Below are 15,350 nucleotides of genomic sequence, written 5' to 3' on the forward strand. Positions count from 1 at the left end.
ATGAAGCTATTTTGATACAGATGTGAAATTGGGAGTCATGGGTAATGTTTGCAGTCTTTGTCAGATCTCAATAGTCCATTTACTCCTTTGTTTTATTTTGGTTACATAGTCTTGAGAAAAATCCTGTCTAGTACAGCTAAATAATAATACATTATTTTAAAAATTTAAAACATCTTGCAATCTCAGGATGCTCTCCAGTTAAATATATTCCAAAAACCTGAAAGGTGATTAGCAAGAAATGTTAGATCTTTTGAATTTGTTATTCCTCCACTCATTATTTCATAATTATATCAAGACTAGAATATGTGACCAAATCTGGGTCTTCCTAGAGATTTGAGTGTGGTGAGCATGTACTGTAGAGATGTAGGTATAGTCCTTTGTACAACTGCACAAGAATGGGCAGGCCTGAATTTTGAAAGGCCAGGACAGAGCTCTGACCTTCCTAAACAATGATGCATTAAAAGCAAGCGCATTTAAATGTGCAGACATGGCAGGCGGCCTATACAAAATTTTTGACCAGGTGGTACAAGTTAATGCATCAGTAGTCTGCAATATGTAAAATTTGGTATGTGCCCATTTCAATATGTCTGATCCTTTTCTTTCTGTAGCACAAATGAAATTCTTTGAAAAAGTGAAAATGATAGATGGCACATAGTTTTTAATCACAAAGTCAACTAATACAGAGATTTCTGCCCCATTTCCAATGACTAAATCGGCCAACCCCAAAACCCAATTCCTGTTTGCTGCTGCTACTGCTGCTAAGTCGCTTCAGTCGTGTCCGACTCTGTGTGACCCCATAGACGGCAGCACACCAGGCTCCCCTGTCCCTGGGATTCTCCAGGCAAGAACACTGGAGTGGGTTGCCATTTCCTCCTCCAATGCATGGAAGTAAAAAGTGAAAGTGAAGTCGCTCAGTCGTGTCTGACTTTTAGCGACCCCATGGACTGCAGCCCACCAGGCTCCTCCGTCCATGGGATTTTCCAGGCAAGAGTACTGGAGTGGGGTGCCATCGCCTTCTCCGAATTCCTGTTTGGTCAGATATAATTATTAATGAAACTAGTTTGAACAGGAGTTTCTCTTACTGGAAGCTGAATGCATTATTTTTGTCATACCTCACAGCTTGCAGGATCTTAGTTCCCCGACCAGGGACCTAACCCGTGGTCCCCTGCATTGGCAGTTCAGTTCAGTCACTCAGTCGTGTCTGACTCTGCAACCCCATGAACCGCAGCACGCCATGCCTCCAGATTCTTCACTACTGGACCATTAGGGAAGACCTGAGATTTTTATATATCCTTTTGTATTGATTTGAATTTTTAAAAATCATGTCCATGTATTATTTTCAATTTTAAGTACTAGTTAATAATCTCAAAAGTACTAGCTAATAAATCTTTTTTTTTTGCCATACCATATGGCTTGTGGGGTCTCACATCCCCAACTAGGGATTGAACCAGGCCACTGCAGTGAAAGCCCAGAATCCTAAACATGGGCCACCAGGGATCTCCCCTAAAAATAGAAACATTGTATCAATTTTTAAAAAACACAAGGTCTTTAATTGTCTTAATAGGGAAAACAATGGTAACCATCTTCTTGCAACTTTTCACATAAAGGCTCAAATTGCTATAAATTAATCTTCACTGGGGCTTCTTCCCCATTACAGCCAGGTTACATGGCTCTTTGTCTTTTGTATTTTCATCCACTTACCAGTTCTCCCACCTTCTAATCAGTAACCATGTTTTACACATTTAGTTATCAATCCTAGGCACTGAAGCATCCTGCAACTTAAAACGCCTAATTCAACTGCTTTAGCAAGACACCTTTGCGTTATAATCCCTTTACTAGACTTTAAGATTGTTAGCAGAATATAAGAATATTCTCAAGCAGAAATAAAGAGCAGGGCTAGTTAATAAGCCCACTCCCATTTCAAAATCTAAGAGTGAGGGATCATCTATTGTCTCTTTCTGTCGTTTTGTTTCCTTCACTCTAGTCTGCCAACTTTTTCTTAAAGGGTCAGATAGCAATATATATGAAACCATTTAAAATGTAATCATGTAAAAATGTAAAAGACATCTTAGCTCACAGGTTGCTGGCCAGGTTTGGCCCATGGGATTTTGTTTGCCAATACCTGGTCTGTTCTCTCCCTTTCTTGCATCATTTGAAAGAACAACATAATGCCCCTTTCTCAAAAAAGGAGTGATTTTCCTGTCTAATGTCATACTGTCACAACTTAATTAGTTACTTGCACTAGACAAAAAATACCCCACACACTGGCTTATAAAGAATATTTTATTTATGTATTTGATATCTGTACAGATGTCTCTGTCCTCATCTTTATCTCTGTATTATTGAACTGCAGAATTCCTAAACGATGAGATTTGTATCTGTTTAACTCAATTTGTATACTCTTGGCAGAGCACAAGCATCAAATGGACATATTTCAATAATGATAAACACGAGAAAATCAAATATAAGTCAACAAGAGACATAAGAAAAAAAGCAGATGAAAACACAAAATTCCTTATTTTAGGATTATGCTATACATTAACTTGTAAAATCTACTACTGTAAGTTTATGTATGAGATTATATTGACTTTATTACTTAAAATGGGAGAAAGTGTAGTGAGTCACAGGAATAAAATACAAAGTAAAAGTAACAAATAGTTTGGGCTTTTAGACTAAAAAACAATGATCAGTGAGGAAAAACAAGAAGAGGAATGATACAGACTTTCATTTCACTACACTGATTTTTTTCTTCATGTTTTTTAAAAAAAGATTACGTTTTTAGTCTTATTTGGATTGATTGGAAACGGGCAGTAGACTAAAGAAACCATCGATACAGCCCATTAAAACGAAAGGAGCAAAAGAACAATAACCAAACCATAGCTGTAGGGTTACTGCTAACGTGGCAGCATAGACAGAAAAAAGCACAAAGGCCACACTCTGTCCATGGCACCCTCCTCAATTCAGGGGGACGAGAAATGGCATGGAACACACCCCACCCAGTTAATCCAGAAACCTTTAAATCTCCATGACACTATTGGAAAGGTTAACAGGTTTAGCCGGTATTTAGCACAGCCATTTCATGGCAGAAAATACATGGGGTGGTGGTTTAATCGCTAAGTTGTGTCTGACTCTGTTACAATCCCATGGACTGTAGCCGGCCAAGCTCCTCTGTCTGTAGAACTTCCCATGCAAGAGTACTGGAGTGAGTAGTCACTTCCTACTCCAGCAGTGAAAATATATACTTAATGACAAGTAGACAAAGTAGTGACACTGAGGAGTGTCACTCCCGTTACCATTCGATATTGAAGTGCTGCCTAAAGATATTTTATAAAGTAAAAAGTGTTTGAAGTTTAATTTTACAAAAATCAACACCATTAAAACCAACATGATTATCTGCTACTCATCCAATCACTGAGGTAACAATATTATAAAAATACGTAAAAAAATTCTAGTTTCATAATTACCAGATATGCTAATTCCCATATAGCTAGTATAAATTTGATTATTAAAAAAATAGTTTTGTTTCCTTAAAAGCACATGGTTCATTTGTCATTTAATATCAGATAGGTATTTGCTATCTTGAAGTACCAAAAAAGTTACAAATAAAAAGGGCAATGTCTATACTCTGGGTTTCTTGTTGGGCATATCCTGAAGACTAAACTTTGGAATTTCACCAGAAGGAGCATATGGAATTCTCTTTGAAGACACCTTCTTGCCAATTGTTTCAATCTAGAGGAGAAAAGAAAATTGTTAACAATACCTAAACGTAAAACTTGGTCATATAGTGAATTAAGGGTTAAAATCTAGATGATTTTTTTTCTTTTTAAAGGCAGAAAAGTTTCTCAGGTTGTGTGGGTTGCTGTGAAAGACCTTTGGTTCCTTCCATATTTTTTGTTTCTAGAGTCAGTCTACATTCCCCTTTTCATATTCATATCTAGACATGCTCCTCTCGTTCTCAACACCAGACTCCCTCCAACAGAATAGGAGATTACATGCCACTGTGGCTTTAAAAGCAGATGTGAAAGCAATAAACAGCCCAGATTCCTGTTAATTCACATTCTTTCAAACTCTATTCTAATGTCTTGTTTCCCTTATTCTAAAAAACTTGCATAAGTTATAACAGCATAGTTTTTAGAAGTTCAGGCTTCAGAGTCTGAAAGGTTCCAGTTGGAATCCTTACTGATAATCGCTGATACCTAAACTCTCTAAGGTCTTTCTTCCTTGTTCATAAATGGTGTTACCCACCTACCTCGAAGGGCTGTGGTAAGGATTCAATTAGATAAAGTGCTCAGGACAGTGTCTGGCATATTAAGTCAACCTTCAATAAATCAATAGTAGTCAATTTTCATTTTGCATATTACATTCAAAACTTTTCCCCCTCTTTCCAAAGTTATCAATATTATCTTTAAAGACGCTGTTTCTTTAATAATAGTTTATCTCCGCTCTACAGCAGAGATAAATATACTACATAATTTTCACAAATGTATTTTTAATTAAAAAGGACATTTTTAATTAAAAATTAATATTTATGCTGACTCATACCACAAAGGGCTTCTGCTTTGTTTACTTATTTATTTGGCCAGGTCTTAGTGGCAGCACTCAAGATCGATCTTCATTGCTACATACAGGATATTTAACTGTGGCATGTGAACTGTTGGTTGAGGCATGTGGGATCTAGTTCCCTGATCAGGAATTGAAACCAGGCCACGTGCATTGGGAGTGTGGAGTCTTAGTCACCGGACCACCAAGGAGGTCCCTCTGCTTTGTATTACTCAATTGTCTTATTTAATGGCTTATAAATACTCTTTATTTAGCAATTCCAGTCTAATAGTTTTTTTAACCCTTACTAGAAATAGTTAATTATAAGAGCTCAAATTCATTTTAAATATATATATATGTCTTTGCATTTCTCCTCTATATGAGTAAAACAGCAATGAGAGAAAATGTTTCTGTGCCTGCAAATAATGTTTAAAAAATAACGCTGCTAAGTCATGACTGGGAAAAACAGTCCCATTACCCACTAAGGAGGGGTTGGATAGAAGAGTCCCCAGGGTCTTTGATGGAATGTGAACTGACAAGGATGTCATCTGATTTGTGTTGCAAGTTAATCTCTCATGAATGAGGAGTGGGCACTGAATTATAAGAAGGATCTTCAATGAGTCAGTGACAGGTTAAGAGAAACAGATCAGATATTTCGAACAGGGAACGAGGCCTTATCAGTACCTCTCCCAGACAGCTGGTGCTAAGCAGACGCACACAGCCGACTTGAAACACTGCCACGCTCTGCTCTGCTCTGGGACTCTGCTGACAACAATCTCCTGGCAGATTTCTTTATCCTCCCAACCTCCCCCTTGGGGCCCAGACTCCATGTCTGCTGAGGAAATGGAAAGTGGCTCTTTCTTCTTAAACCTTTGAGGCCCCTGGTAGAACTGAAGTGGATGCAACATAAAATGTATTGTGCAGCTTTCTGTCTGCTCTCCAAATGTTCCATAACTAACTGACAAGCTTTGAATTAAAAGAGAGCCAACACCACTGCAGCTCCCATACTTTTCCTTTAGACCTCTCACAGCACCAGCATAGTGCTAAGCACTCAGAGATAGAGGATCCTAAACCAACATGGGACAACTATAGTATTAAAACATTTCTATAGGAATAAATGACCTGGCCTCTGAGGGGGTCAGTGTGGTGCGCAGTGTCACAGAGCAGCTTTGGAGGCTCTAGAAAAAAAAAAAATTTAATGCATACACTTTCTTACTTGATGTTTATACGAGGTAGGGTGAGGCACATCTTGCCGCTATAAACTTTGTAAGAGAGACCAAACTGAATGACCTTTAGGTTATGAATTTGAGGAGGGAGTGGAGTATTTCACAAATACCACAGAGACTTCCCAGAGAACTGACTGACATTTTCCCAGAGTTATGTTATTGCTAAATGAGAAAATATTAAAATCATAAAACTCACAGCCAGGGATTTCCCTGGTGGTCCAGTGGTTAAGGATTCACCTGCCAGTTCAGGGGACGTGGGTTCGATCCCTAATCCGGGAAGATCCCACATGCCGAGGAGCAACTAAGCCTGTGTGCCACAACTGTTGAGGCCATGTTCTGCAGTTACTGAAGCCCACGTGCTCCAGAGCCGGTGCTCTGCAACAAGAGCAGCTGCCAAAATGAGAAGCCCGCACATCACAATGAAGACCCAGTGTAGCCAAAAAATAAATGAAAAAAATTAAAATGAAAACACTCAAAGCCATTTTAAAAAGCACACGACCAAACAAATGAAACAAAACCAATTCAGGATGATGCTTACCTGGAAGCCAATGGTTTGTAGCTCATTGTGGAGCCCGTCCAGGACACGTCGTCCGTCAAAGATAAAGGCTGGTTTCAGCATTTTTTTATGAATGCGTTCATAATCCAGTTCCTATAAAGAAAGAACCAGAGAAATAATTAGAGCATATACAGGCACGCATACTCCACCCCAAATGCTATTAGAACACCTCTAAAATTTTCCTTAATCTCGCTTCCGTCACTTCACCTTAAACATGTCCCACTCAGTGCAAATCACAACGGCGTGGGCACCATCACATGCTTCATAGGGATCTTTGGAAATGGTCACGAGCCGGGCCACTGTAACAACCAAAACAACTGGAGTAAGAGGGGAGTGATTTGAGATTCTGCATTTTAACACTAGGACTGCAGGAGGAATTGAGAGTCTGACAGAAGTGGAATGGTCTGGTTGAAATATGAGTGGGGGTAACAGTGAGGGGCCTGGAGTAGTCCCCAGTCTTGTCCCAGAAGCATCCCCTTATAATCTCTGGGGCTTTTTAAAAGAATATCTGGGGAAAATCGTTACAGTAATCTACTTCATTACTTGATTACTAATTAGTAATTACATTACTAATCCACTGGATTACTTCAAATCAAAGTTGATGAAGCAATGTCTGAGAGTTTAATCTTAGAGAATTCAGATTGAAAAGAGGGGCCTAGCAATGATAAAAATGACAAAAACTGAACAACCAAAGGTTTCCAGAGAATAAATAAGTTTGGGAGCCCAAACTCAAAATGACACGTGAGCGACAAAGCCGGACTTACCTTGGTCGTCCTTTGAAACTCCTGGATGAGAAAGATCCACAACTATCTGTTCTCTTGGTACTTTCGGATCATATATATGGAGGTGTGCACCTTCATCCATCAAATATTTGCTAATATATATACTAGATGACTCTCTGAAGGGAAAAACAAAACCCAGCTTTGCTACGCTTCTGAATGGCATATATTTTAATACCTATGGAATTTAATATACAGGTGAGATTCTATTTCTTGTGAGGATATGAACGTCCACTTTTTTACTCTTTATACTATACACATACATGTATTTCACATATACAGCTACCATCAAAAAAATCAGGACGAGGAGTTAAGATTCTAAAAATGGTTGAAGTATTTGAAAGAATTAATACCTTGTATCACCAGTGTCCTTTTTGAAAGCAAACCCCAAAATAGCTATCTTCTTATCTGTCACTGTATTAAACAGACTGTCTATGATCCGGGAAGCAAACCTCCTTCTCTGGTAGTCATTCATGTCTATAACCTGAAAGGACATGTACAGTTATGCAAGGATCAGTTAAAAGAGGTACAGCCTGTGCATACACTGCTTATAGCTTTGTGGTTAGTACTCTTGTATGAATACAAACTTTATGAATTAACAGGAGGCAAACGTTACCAACCTCTTTAGTATCCACAGATTAGGAAAAAAAAAGAATTTTACCCACTCCCTTCCTTTCCCACTCCTGCCCACCCTGAAAATTTTAAGTTTCATTTGGTTTTAACTTTACATGCATCAGACTGGGATGGATGGTGGGGAGCACAGGGAAATTCCAACCCCATTTGAGGTCTGCCATGAGGCCAGCCTAAAAAGGCACTAGAAAATAGTGTTCTCCTTAGCCAACTTCTCCAAACCCTAAGGAAGCAACTAAGATCCAAAGTACTCGCTCATATGCTTAACCAGACCCCTCATCAAAACTGAGTGTGAGTAGAAAGAAAATAGAGAACAGTAAAACCACGTGCAGAGCTACAGTTGCCTCTGGATGAACCATAACACCATGAACATTTGGAGAAATTTTTAACTAAATGTTACAAGTAAAAGTCTCTGATCATCTAATCTGTTACTCTCCTAAGAATTTATAAACAAACATCATATTTGTGACCAGTAAAGTCTCTGATCATCTAATCTGTTACTCTTCTAAGAATTTATAAACATCGTATATTTGTGACCAGAGGAATTTAAGGAAAGACTTTTTTTAAGGCTCTAAGCTTCCAGAAGCCATCTCAGAGTCTGAGAGCTTGGGAAATGAGCTCAAAGCTTTAGAAAAATCAAGCCTTTTTTTTTTTTTTTTTTTTTTGCCACATAGCTGCAAGGCATGTGGGATCTTAGTTCCCCAACCAGGGATCAAACCTGTGCTCCCTGCAGTGGAACCATGGAATCTTAACCGCTGGACTGCCATGGAACCTGGAAAATGAAGCCTTTATCTGCATTTTCCCCACAATGGACAGTAACATAAAGCCATTACACTAGATTGAGTGAAATGAACTTAGAAGTTTATATTTCTCTAAAAATGCTCATTTCCTTACTTTCCTACTCACTGCTGAAATCTGAAAAATTATAAACCTGGGGAAAAAAATATTTGGAAAAGATACATACACTCACTGACTGGTATCTTGAGCAAATTACTTAACACTGTTAAGCCTCAGCTTCCCCATCTATAAATGCTGCTGCTGCTAAGTCGCTTCAGTCGTGTCCGACTCTGTGCAACCCCATAGATGGCAGCCCACCAGGCTCCCCCGTCCCTGGGATTCTCCAGGCAAGAGTACTGGAGTGGGTTGCCATTTCCTTCTGGGATAATATTAATGATGAGAACTAAGATACTACATATAAAGTGCTTTAAAGAGTGCCTGGCACAGAGTTAAGCACTCAATAAATGTTAACTCTATTTCCAGTTTGAGTAGGATCTCCAATTTTAGCTCTGTGAATCTCAAAGGGATAAAACAAATATCAACACATGCAAACCATTTGCAAGCATAACAATAGAGGTTCTTCTTTTACTTCTATCTTATGCCTTTCAAGATGAAGAACTACAATTAAAAGTTCTTGCTTTACATAGGGAGCAAATTTTGTTATTAAAATTAAAAGGAATACTTGTTTATCATAAACTTTCATCATAGCTGATTACCAAAACAGACAATTTATAACACAGAAGCTCAATAAATAAACCTAAAATGAACAAACTGAATATAATAATAATTGAGTTCCTGGAAAAAATTAATACTCTCAAAAACATTTGACAGAAAAATATGACATGTTTTAATCAGAAGTTAATCATAACCCGTTGACTATAAATACCTGCTGCCAATAACGAGCTACTTCAGGCAAATTTAGAGCCTCACAGAGATAAACCAAATTCAGAACATCCTTTTGAAAGCAACTCCCACCAAAACCTGAAGAAAGAAAAAAAAAGACAATATTTTCATTTGGAACTGCACAACTAAATCATCTTATAAATTTCTGTATCATACTAATCAGAAGGCCTATGCTAGGATTTTTAATAATAAAATTTGAATGTGGGAAAATTAATGAGTTTATACATTATGTGAAATTTGCAAGAAACTAATCAACTCTATAAATAATTTCCTAATAGTTATAAATAATTTTAAATAATTACAAATAATTTAAAATAATTTTCTAACTTAAGTTTTATTGTGGCTACATTTCTATTTTTTCCCTCATTAGCTGGTACAACTGCTCCACATCTCTCACTCTAACATAGAGCTGGCAAACTTTAACATTCCCAGTGAAAAATATTTTAGCCTTTGTAAGTCATGTAGTCTCTGGCACAACTATTCAACTCTGCCCTTGTTGCTCAAAAGCAGTCATAGACAATATGTAATCAAATGGGCATAGCTATTTTCCAATAAAACTTTATTTACAAAAACAAGCTGTGGGCCAGATTTGGCCTGAGGACTGTAGTCTGCCCACCGCTGTTTGAGTGCAATGCAGTATACAGTGAGGGTTGGCATGAGCTTTGAAGTCAGACACACCTAGCCACTCACTAGTTGTATGACTGAACAACTTACGAAAATTCCCCCAATCCTTAATCAGCAACACTTTTATATAACAGGTTATAAATTAAGATATATAAACAGCTGTTTCAGAACTTGTTGTATAACATGCCTTCAGGAAACAGTAGCTATTTTTATTAAATGGTCACTAGAAGAAAATATCAGAAAGACAGAAAAGGCCAGGAAATCAGTACTGAAAAATGGCATAAAGCCCCAGAAACATAGGAAGTGCTGCCAATGGCCCAATCTGTAAAAGACTCTTTTTACCTTTACATCAACTTTATTAATTTAAATCCAAAAGTATAGGCAGTTCTCATTAAACTCAGTAGTTATATCCTATAAATTTGCCACAAACACTGAATTAGCAAATACTGAAGTGCTGCTTGTAGGTAAAATACAGCATTAGGTTCCTGTGAGCTTCTGGTAATGTTTTTTGTCAACTGATCAACATAATCTTGTTTTATGTGTGCTTATACTTAGAGACACCTTATTTAAAAATATTGTTGACCTTCATTAACAATGAACTCAAAGACAACAGCACTGAAGTGAAGCTTATCAAACCACATGTATTTTCTCTGTAAGGCACATGATAGTTTGCTGACACTTTGGAACACCAGAAAAAATTTCAGCAATATTCTTGAGGGCCATTTTAAACAGTGAAATCACAGGGGGGGAAAGCACCAAAATGCAAAAAATATGGTACTAAACAGACCACAAAAACAGCAGACATTTGCAGTATGTGAGGTAAAACAAGAAGGTAAGAGTATTGCCTTATTCAACCTCAACTGGAAATGTATGCGTTGGGTGACTCAAATTTTATGCTGCTCCGTTAATATCTGCAAATGACCATATGAATATTGATGTTGGGTTACAAACACATTTTAGCAAGTAGGCTAAATAATTCACAAATATGGAATATACAAATAATGAAAATATTTCACTAAGGTCACATTTGCCACCTCATGCGAAGAGTTGACTCATTGGAAAAGACCCTGATGCTGGGAGGGATTGAGGGCAGGAGGAGAAGGGGACGACAGAGGATGAGATGGCTGGATGGCATCACCGACTCGATGGACATGAGTTTGAGTGAACTCCGGGAGTTGGTGATGGACAGGGAGGTCTGGCGTGCTGCGATTCATGGGGTCACAAAGAGTTGGACACGACTGAGCTACTGAACTGAAATGACTGATCAGTAGGAAAAGCAAATGATAAGGAATTTTTTCCTATTGCTTCAGTAAGGTGTTACATGATTTCTGATGTGACCTAAACTTATTCTACCTAAATGTTTTAACAAAATATTCATATATTTCTTCTGAAACACTGAACCATGTTTATATACTAATCAGTCACTAATTATTAAACAATATATGTAACTATTGTCTCACTTAGAAAGTCCCTGATAAGCTGAAGGCTACATGTATAATGAAATCATTATTTTAAGGGTGTCAAGCAAAGGCTTCCTTAAAGTTAGAGATCTACCTAAAAGAACCTACTTGATGTATAGAGAACTTTCACCTTACCAACACTGGCTTTCAGAAATTTATTTCCAATTCTCTGGTCCATTCCAATGGCTGTTGCCACCTCTTCTACATCAGCTCCTGTTGCTTCACAGAGGGCACTTATAGAATTAATGCTGCTGATTCTCTGGGCCAGAAAAGCATTTGCTGTCTTTAAAAAATAAATAAATAAAAGGAAGAATACGATGAACTAAAATAAACATTTTATATAATCTGCATTATATTTCATCGAGTTGATGCAAATTACTGAAGGAGATAGGAAAGTTTCTGATAGGTTCAATCTGAAGAGGCAATGGGTGGGTTGGTTCAGAAAAATGTTTTAAATTAGAGAAGAAAGGTGATTAACAAAGGGTAAAAAGGGACTTCCTTGGTGATCCAGTGGCTAAGACTCTTTGCTGTCAACGCAGGGGGCTTAGGTTCAATCCCTGGTCAGGGAACTAGATCCCACATGACACAACTAAGATCCCACATGCTGCAACTAAGACCCCGTTCAGCCAAATAAACAAATATTTAAAAAATAAATAAATAAAGATGAAGATTTAAAAAAGAGAAAGTAAAAAGAAGGGAATGAGTGATTTTTAAAATTAGTATTTTAGTACACTCTATTTTCTTTTACATATTCTAAAATATTTTATACCTAAATATTTGATCCCATTATGAAATTATTTCATAATATACAAGAATATTATCTTCATAAGCATATCTTTTATTTAAAAAGTACCTAGGTAGCTTATCCAGAGAAGGCAGTGGCAACCCACTCTAGTACTCTTGCCTGGAAAATCCCAAGGATGGAGGAGCCTGGTAGGCTGCAGTCCATGGGATTGCAAAGAGTCGGGCATGATTGAGCAACTTTACTTTCACTTTTCACTTTCATGCACTGGAGAAGAAAATGGCAACCCACTCCAGTGTTCTTGCCTGGAGAATCCCAGGGACAAAGGAGTCTAGTGGGCTGCCGTTTATGGGTTCGCACGGAGTCGAACACGACTGAAGTGACTTAGCAGCAGCTTAGCAGCAGGTAGCTTATCAGGGTTAAGAGAAATAAGTCCTTGGCTTAAATTTAATAGAGAGTTGAGTGCTACATACTAACCAGTTTGGAAAGTTCTGAAGACCAAGTATTAGTGGTGAGGATCTTTTCTCTGGGAACCCAGTGCTCATACACAGCACACAGTGCTTGCACAGCTCTCTGGCCCTCTGGGGTTTCATCTCCTCCAATCAGTACTCTGTCTGGGTTCTTCAGGTCCTTGATGGCTGTTCCTTCTGCCAAGAACTCAGGGTTGGACAGCACCTAAAATCCCAATGCAAAGCAAAGTTTCAAGCTAGAATTAATTATGGACAACTCAAAGTACTGATATTTACATAAGAAGGTCAGATTCTAATGCTTCCTTTTTCATACCTGTAAATTCAAGTTGGGTTTTGTGTTTGCATCAAATATTCGACGAATACTTTCTGCTGCCCGCACTGGGACTGTGCTTTTCTCAGTCACAATTTTGTACCCGTGTGAGTTTTGCACAATGCGTCTAGCACAAGCTTCAATATACTTCAGATCTGCTGCACGGCCTTTTCCCATTCCATAGGTTTTGGTTGGTGTGTTCACCTGATGAAAGTATACGGAATTAAGAACAAAGTATCTGTGAAATGTTCACTTATATCAAGATATACCCTGGACCATCAACTGACTAGTCAAGTGGGAAGTCAATATCATCAGTAGCCCTGGTCTCACCCTCTCTTAGCTCCATGGAAATAATACATTTTATAAATATAATACCTCAGGGAACAGCTTGAAGTTCCTGGAGAACTCACTCATTACATTTCTACATTTCTATTGAGAAGCTACTATATATGTGTCAGAGTCAGGATTGCAGGATAGGCAGGGTCTAAGCTAAGACTAGGCTTCCCTCATAGCTCATATGGGCTTCCCTCATAGTTCAGTTGCTAAAGAATCCACCTGCAATGCAGGAGACCCTGGTTTGATTCCTGGGTCAGGAAGATCCGCTATAGAAGGGATAGGCTACCCACTCCAGTATTCTTGGGCTTCTCTTGTGGCTCAGCTGGTAAAGAATCCCCCTGCAATATGGGAGACCTGGGTTCGATCCTTGGGTTGGGAAGATCCCCTGGAGAAGGGAAAGGATACCCACTCCAGTATTCTAGCCTGGAGAATTCCATGAACTGTATAGTCCATGGGGTCACAAAGAGTCGGACATGACTGAGTGACTTTCACTTTCACTTCACTAAGCTAAGACTGGAGATATAAAGATGAAGGAGACTCCAAAAGGAGTTCATGGACTGAAATGAAATATAAGTTCTCTCTTACTTCTTCTCCTGATTATATGAAACATATTATCCTAGTCTTTAAAAACTAAACTTAAAACCCCTTTTACTCTCCTTTTTTTATAGACCTATATCAATAAGTTTTTATAAATGTCTGCAGGGTCATTCACAAATGCTTTCTTGGCTATTTAGAACTAGAAGTTATCTAGCACCTCCAGGATACAGAATACTATGCAGACAAAGACTATCACATAGAAAGAAAAATAAACCATGAGTTCAGAGTCCAGGCATTTAGTTTTGGCTTAGCTGTATCATGTAACTGTGAGGAAGTATGGCTGCCTTTGTCTCAATGACCTCATTGGAAAATGAGAATGACACATTCTCTAAAATCTAACTCATGAGTTTCATAACATTCACATAAAAGTGAAAATACTCTGCGAAGTCCAAACTTCTATATAGGAATAATTTTTGAACCAGTATGTAGCACCAATTTTCTTCTCTTGACAAGCTTATAACTTAATGGGAGACCAAATAAAAGAATGAAACCAAAATAAATCAAAACATGAAGATTTAGATGAGGTGTGAAAAGCATGAGAAAAATTTGTTTATATGCATGGAACAACTTAGGAAAAGACTTAGGTATGGAAGTCAGGGTGCAGTGGCGCACAGAAGGGCGAAAACGACTGATAAGACAATGTGAGACATGCTGGAGATGAGGGATGATCAGATGGTTTCCCAGATAAAGGAGCTCTAAAGATACCAATTGAAAACTGATTCCATAGCATGAAACTATTCCTACCTGGAATTCGCCTAAAAATAATTTGGGTAATCTAGGATGGGAGAGAAGTATAAAAAAAGATTGGGGATTTCCCTGGTGGTCCAGTGGTTAAGACTCCATTCTTCCACTGCATGGGGTGTGGGTTTCATCCTTGGTTGGGGGAACTAAGATCCCACATACCCCGAGGAGCAGCCAAAAAATTATAAAAACAAAAAACACGAATGACCATGATGACTGTTGACAATGGAGAATGCATACGTAGGGGTTCATTATATTGTTGGTTCCATCTTTTGTATAAGTTTGCTATTTTTCGTAATGAAAAGTATACAACAAGCACAGTTTTTAAAAAAACTGATGCAGAGAAAAATGGAAGCTAGATAGGAGTCATACCACAAAAATAACTCTAACAGGCACACAAAGCAATAGCTTGGAAAGACTCAAGGGAGTCAAGGGAGCTCAGGCACTGTATAATCAGCTGTCTTTGCCAGAACACACTAAGGTAAACTCTGTTGCCTTAAGAATAGATTTTTTTTTTTTAATTTCTTTTTCTTACAGAAAAGTCCCCTATTCCCATTCTAGGTTGTGGTTATCCAAATGTTGGGACTAAGGTAACTTCTTGATTTTCTCCAAGCATCTAGATACTCCCAAATAATTTCTCCTTTTCTATGCCTCTACCCT

The 15,350-nt window shown here is 38.1% G+C and overlaps 1 protein-coding gene across 3 annotated transcripts in view; it reads right to left on the bottom strand.

Annotated features, from left to right (window-relative positions):
* Positions 1-2,265: 2,265 nt before the first annotated feature.
* The window catches only part of UGDH (UDP-glucose 6-dehydrogenase), a 33,833-nt gene continuing 20,748 nt past the window's right edge, over positions 2,266-15,350 (bottom strand). For all 3 annotated transcript variants that reach the window (XM_027544302.1, XM_027544301.1, XM_027544300.1), the window contains 9 exons: positions 13,020-13,220; positions 12,714-12,911; positions 11,630-11,777; positions 9,394-9,488; positions 7,454-7,584; positions 7,086-7,219; positions 6,529-6,620; positions 6,304-6,414; positions 2,266-3,729 (listed from right to left, as the gene is read on the bottom strand). In XM_027544302.1, coding sequence (XP_027400103.1) covers positions 3,619-3,729; positions 6,304-6,414; positions 6,529-6,620; positions 7,086-7,219; positions 7,454-7,584; positions 9,394-9,488; positions 11,630-11,777; positions 12,714-12,911; positions 13,020-13,220 — 1,221 coding nt within the window. In that variant the 3' untranslated portion in view covers positions 2,266-3,618. The remainder of the gene's footprint in view (positions 3,730-6,303; positions 6,415-6,528; positions 6,621-7,085; positions 7,220-7,453; positions 7,585-9,393; positions 9,489-11,629; positions 11,778-12,713; positions 12,912-13,019; positions 13,221-15,350) is intronic.

The sequence above is a fragment of the Bos indicus x Bos taurus genome, chromosome 6, assembly GCF_003369695.1.
Source record: "Bos indicus x Bos taurus breed Angus x Brahman F1 hybrid chromosome 6, Bos_hybrid_MaternalHap_v2.0, whole genome shotgun sequence".
Taxonomy (NCBI): domain Eukaryota; kingdom Metazoa; phylum Chordata; class Mammalia; order Artiodactyla; family Bovidae; genus Bos; species Bos indicus x Bos taurus.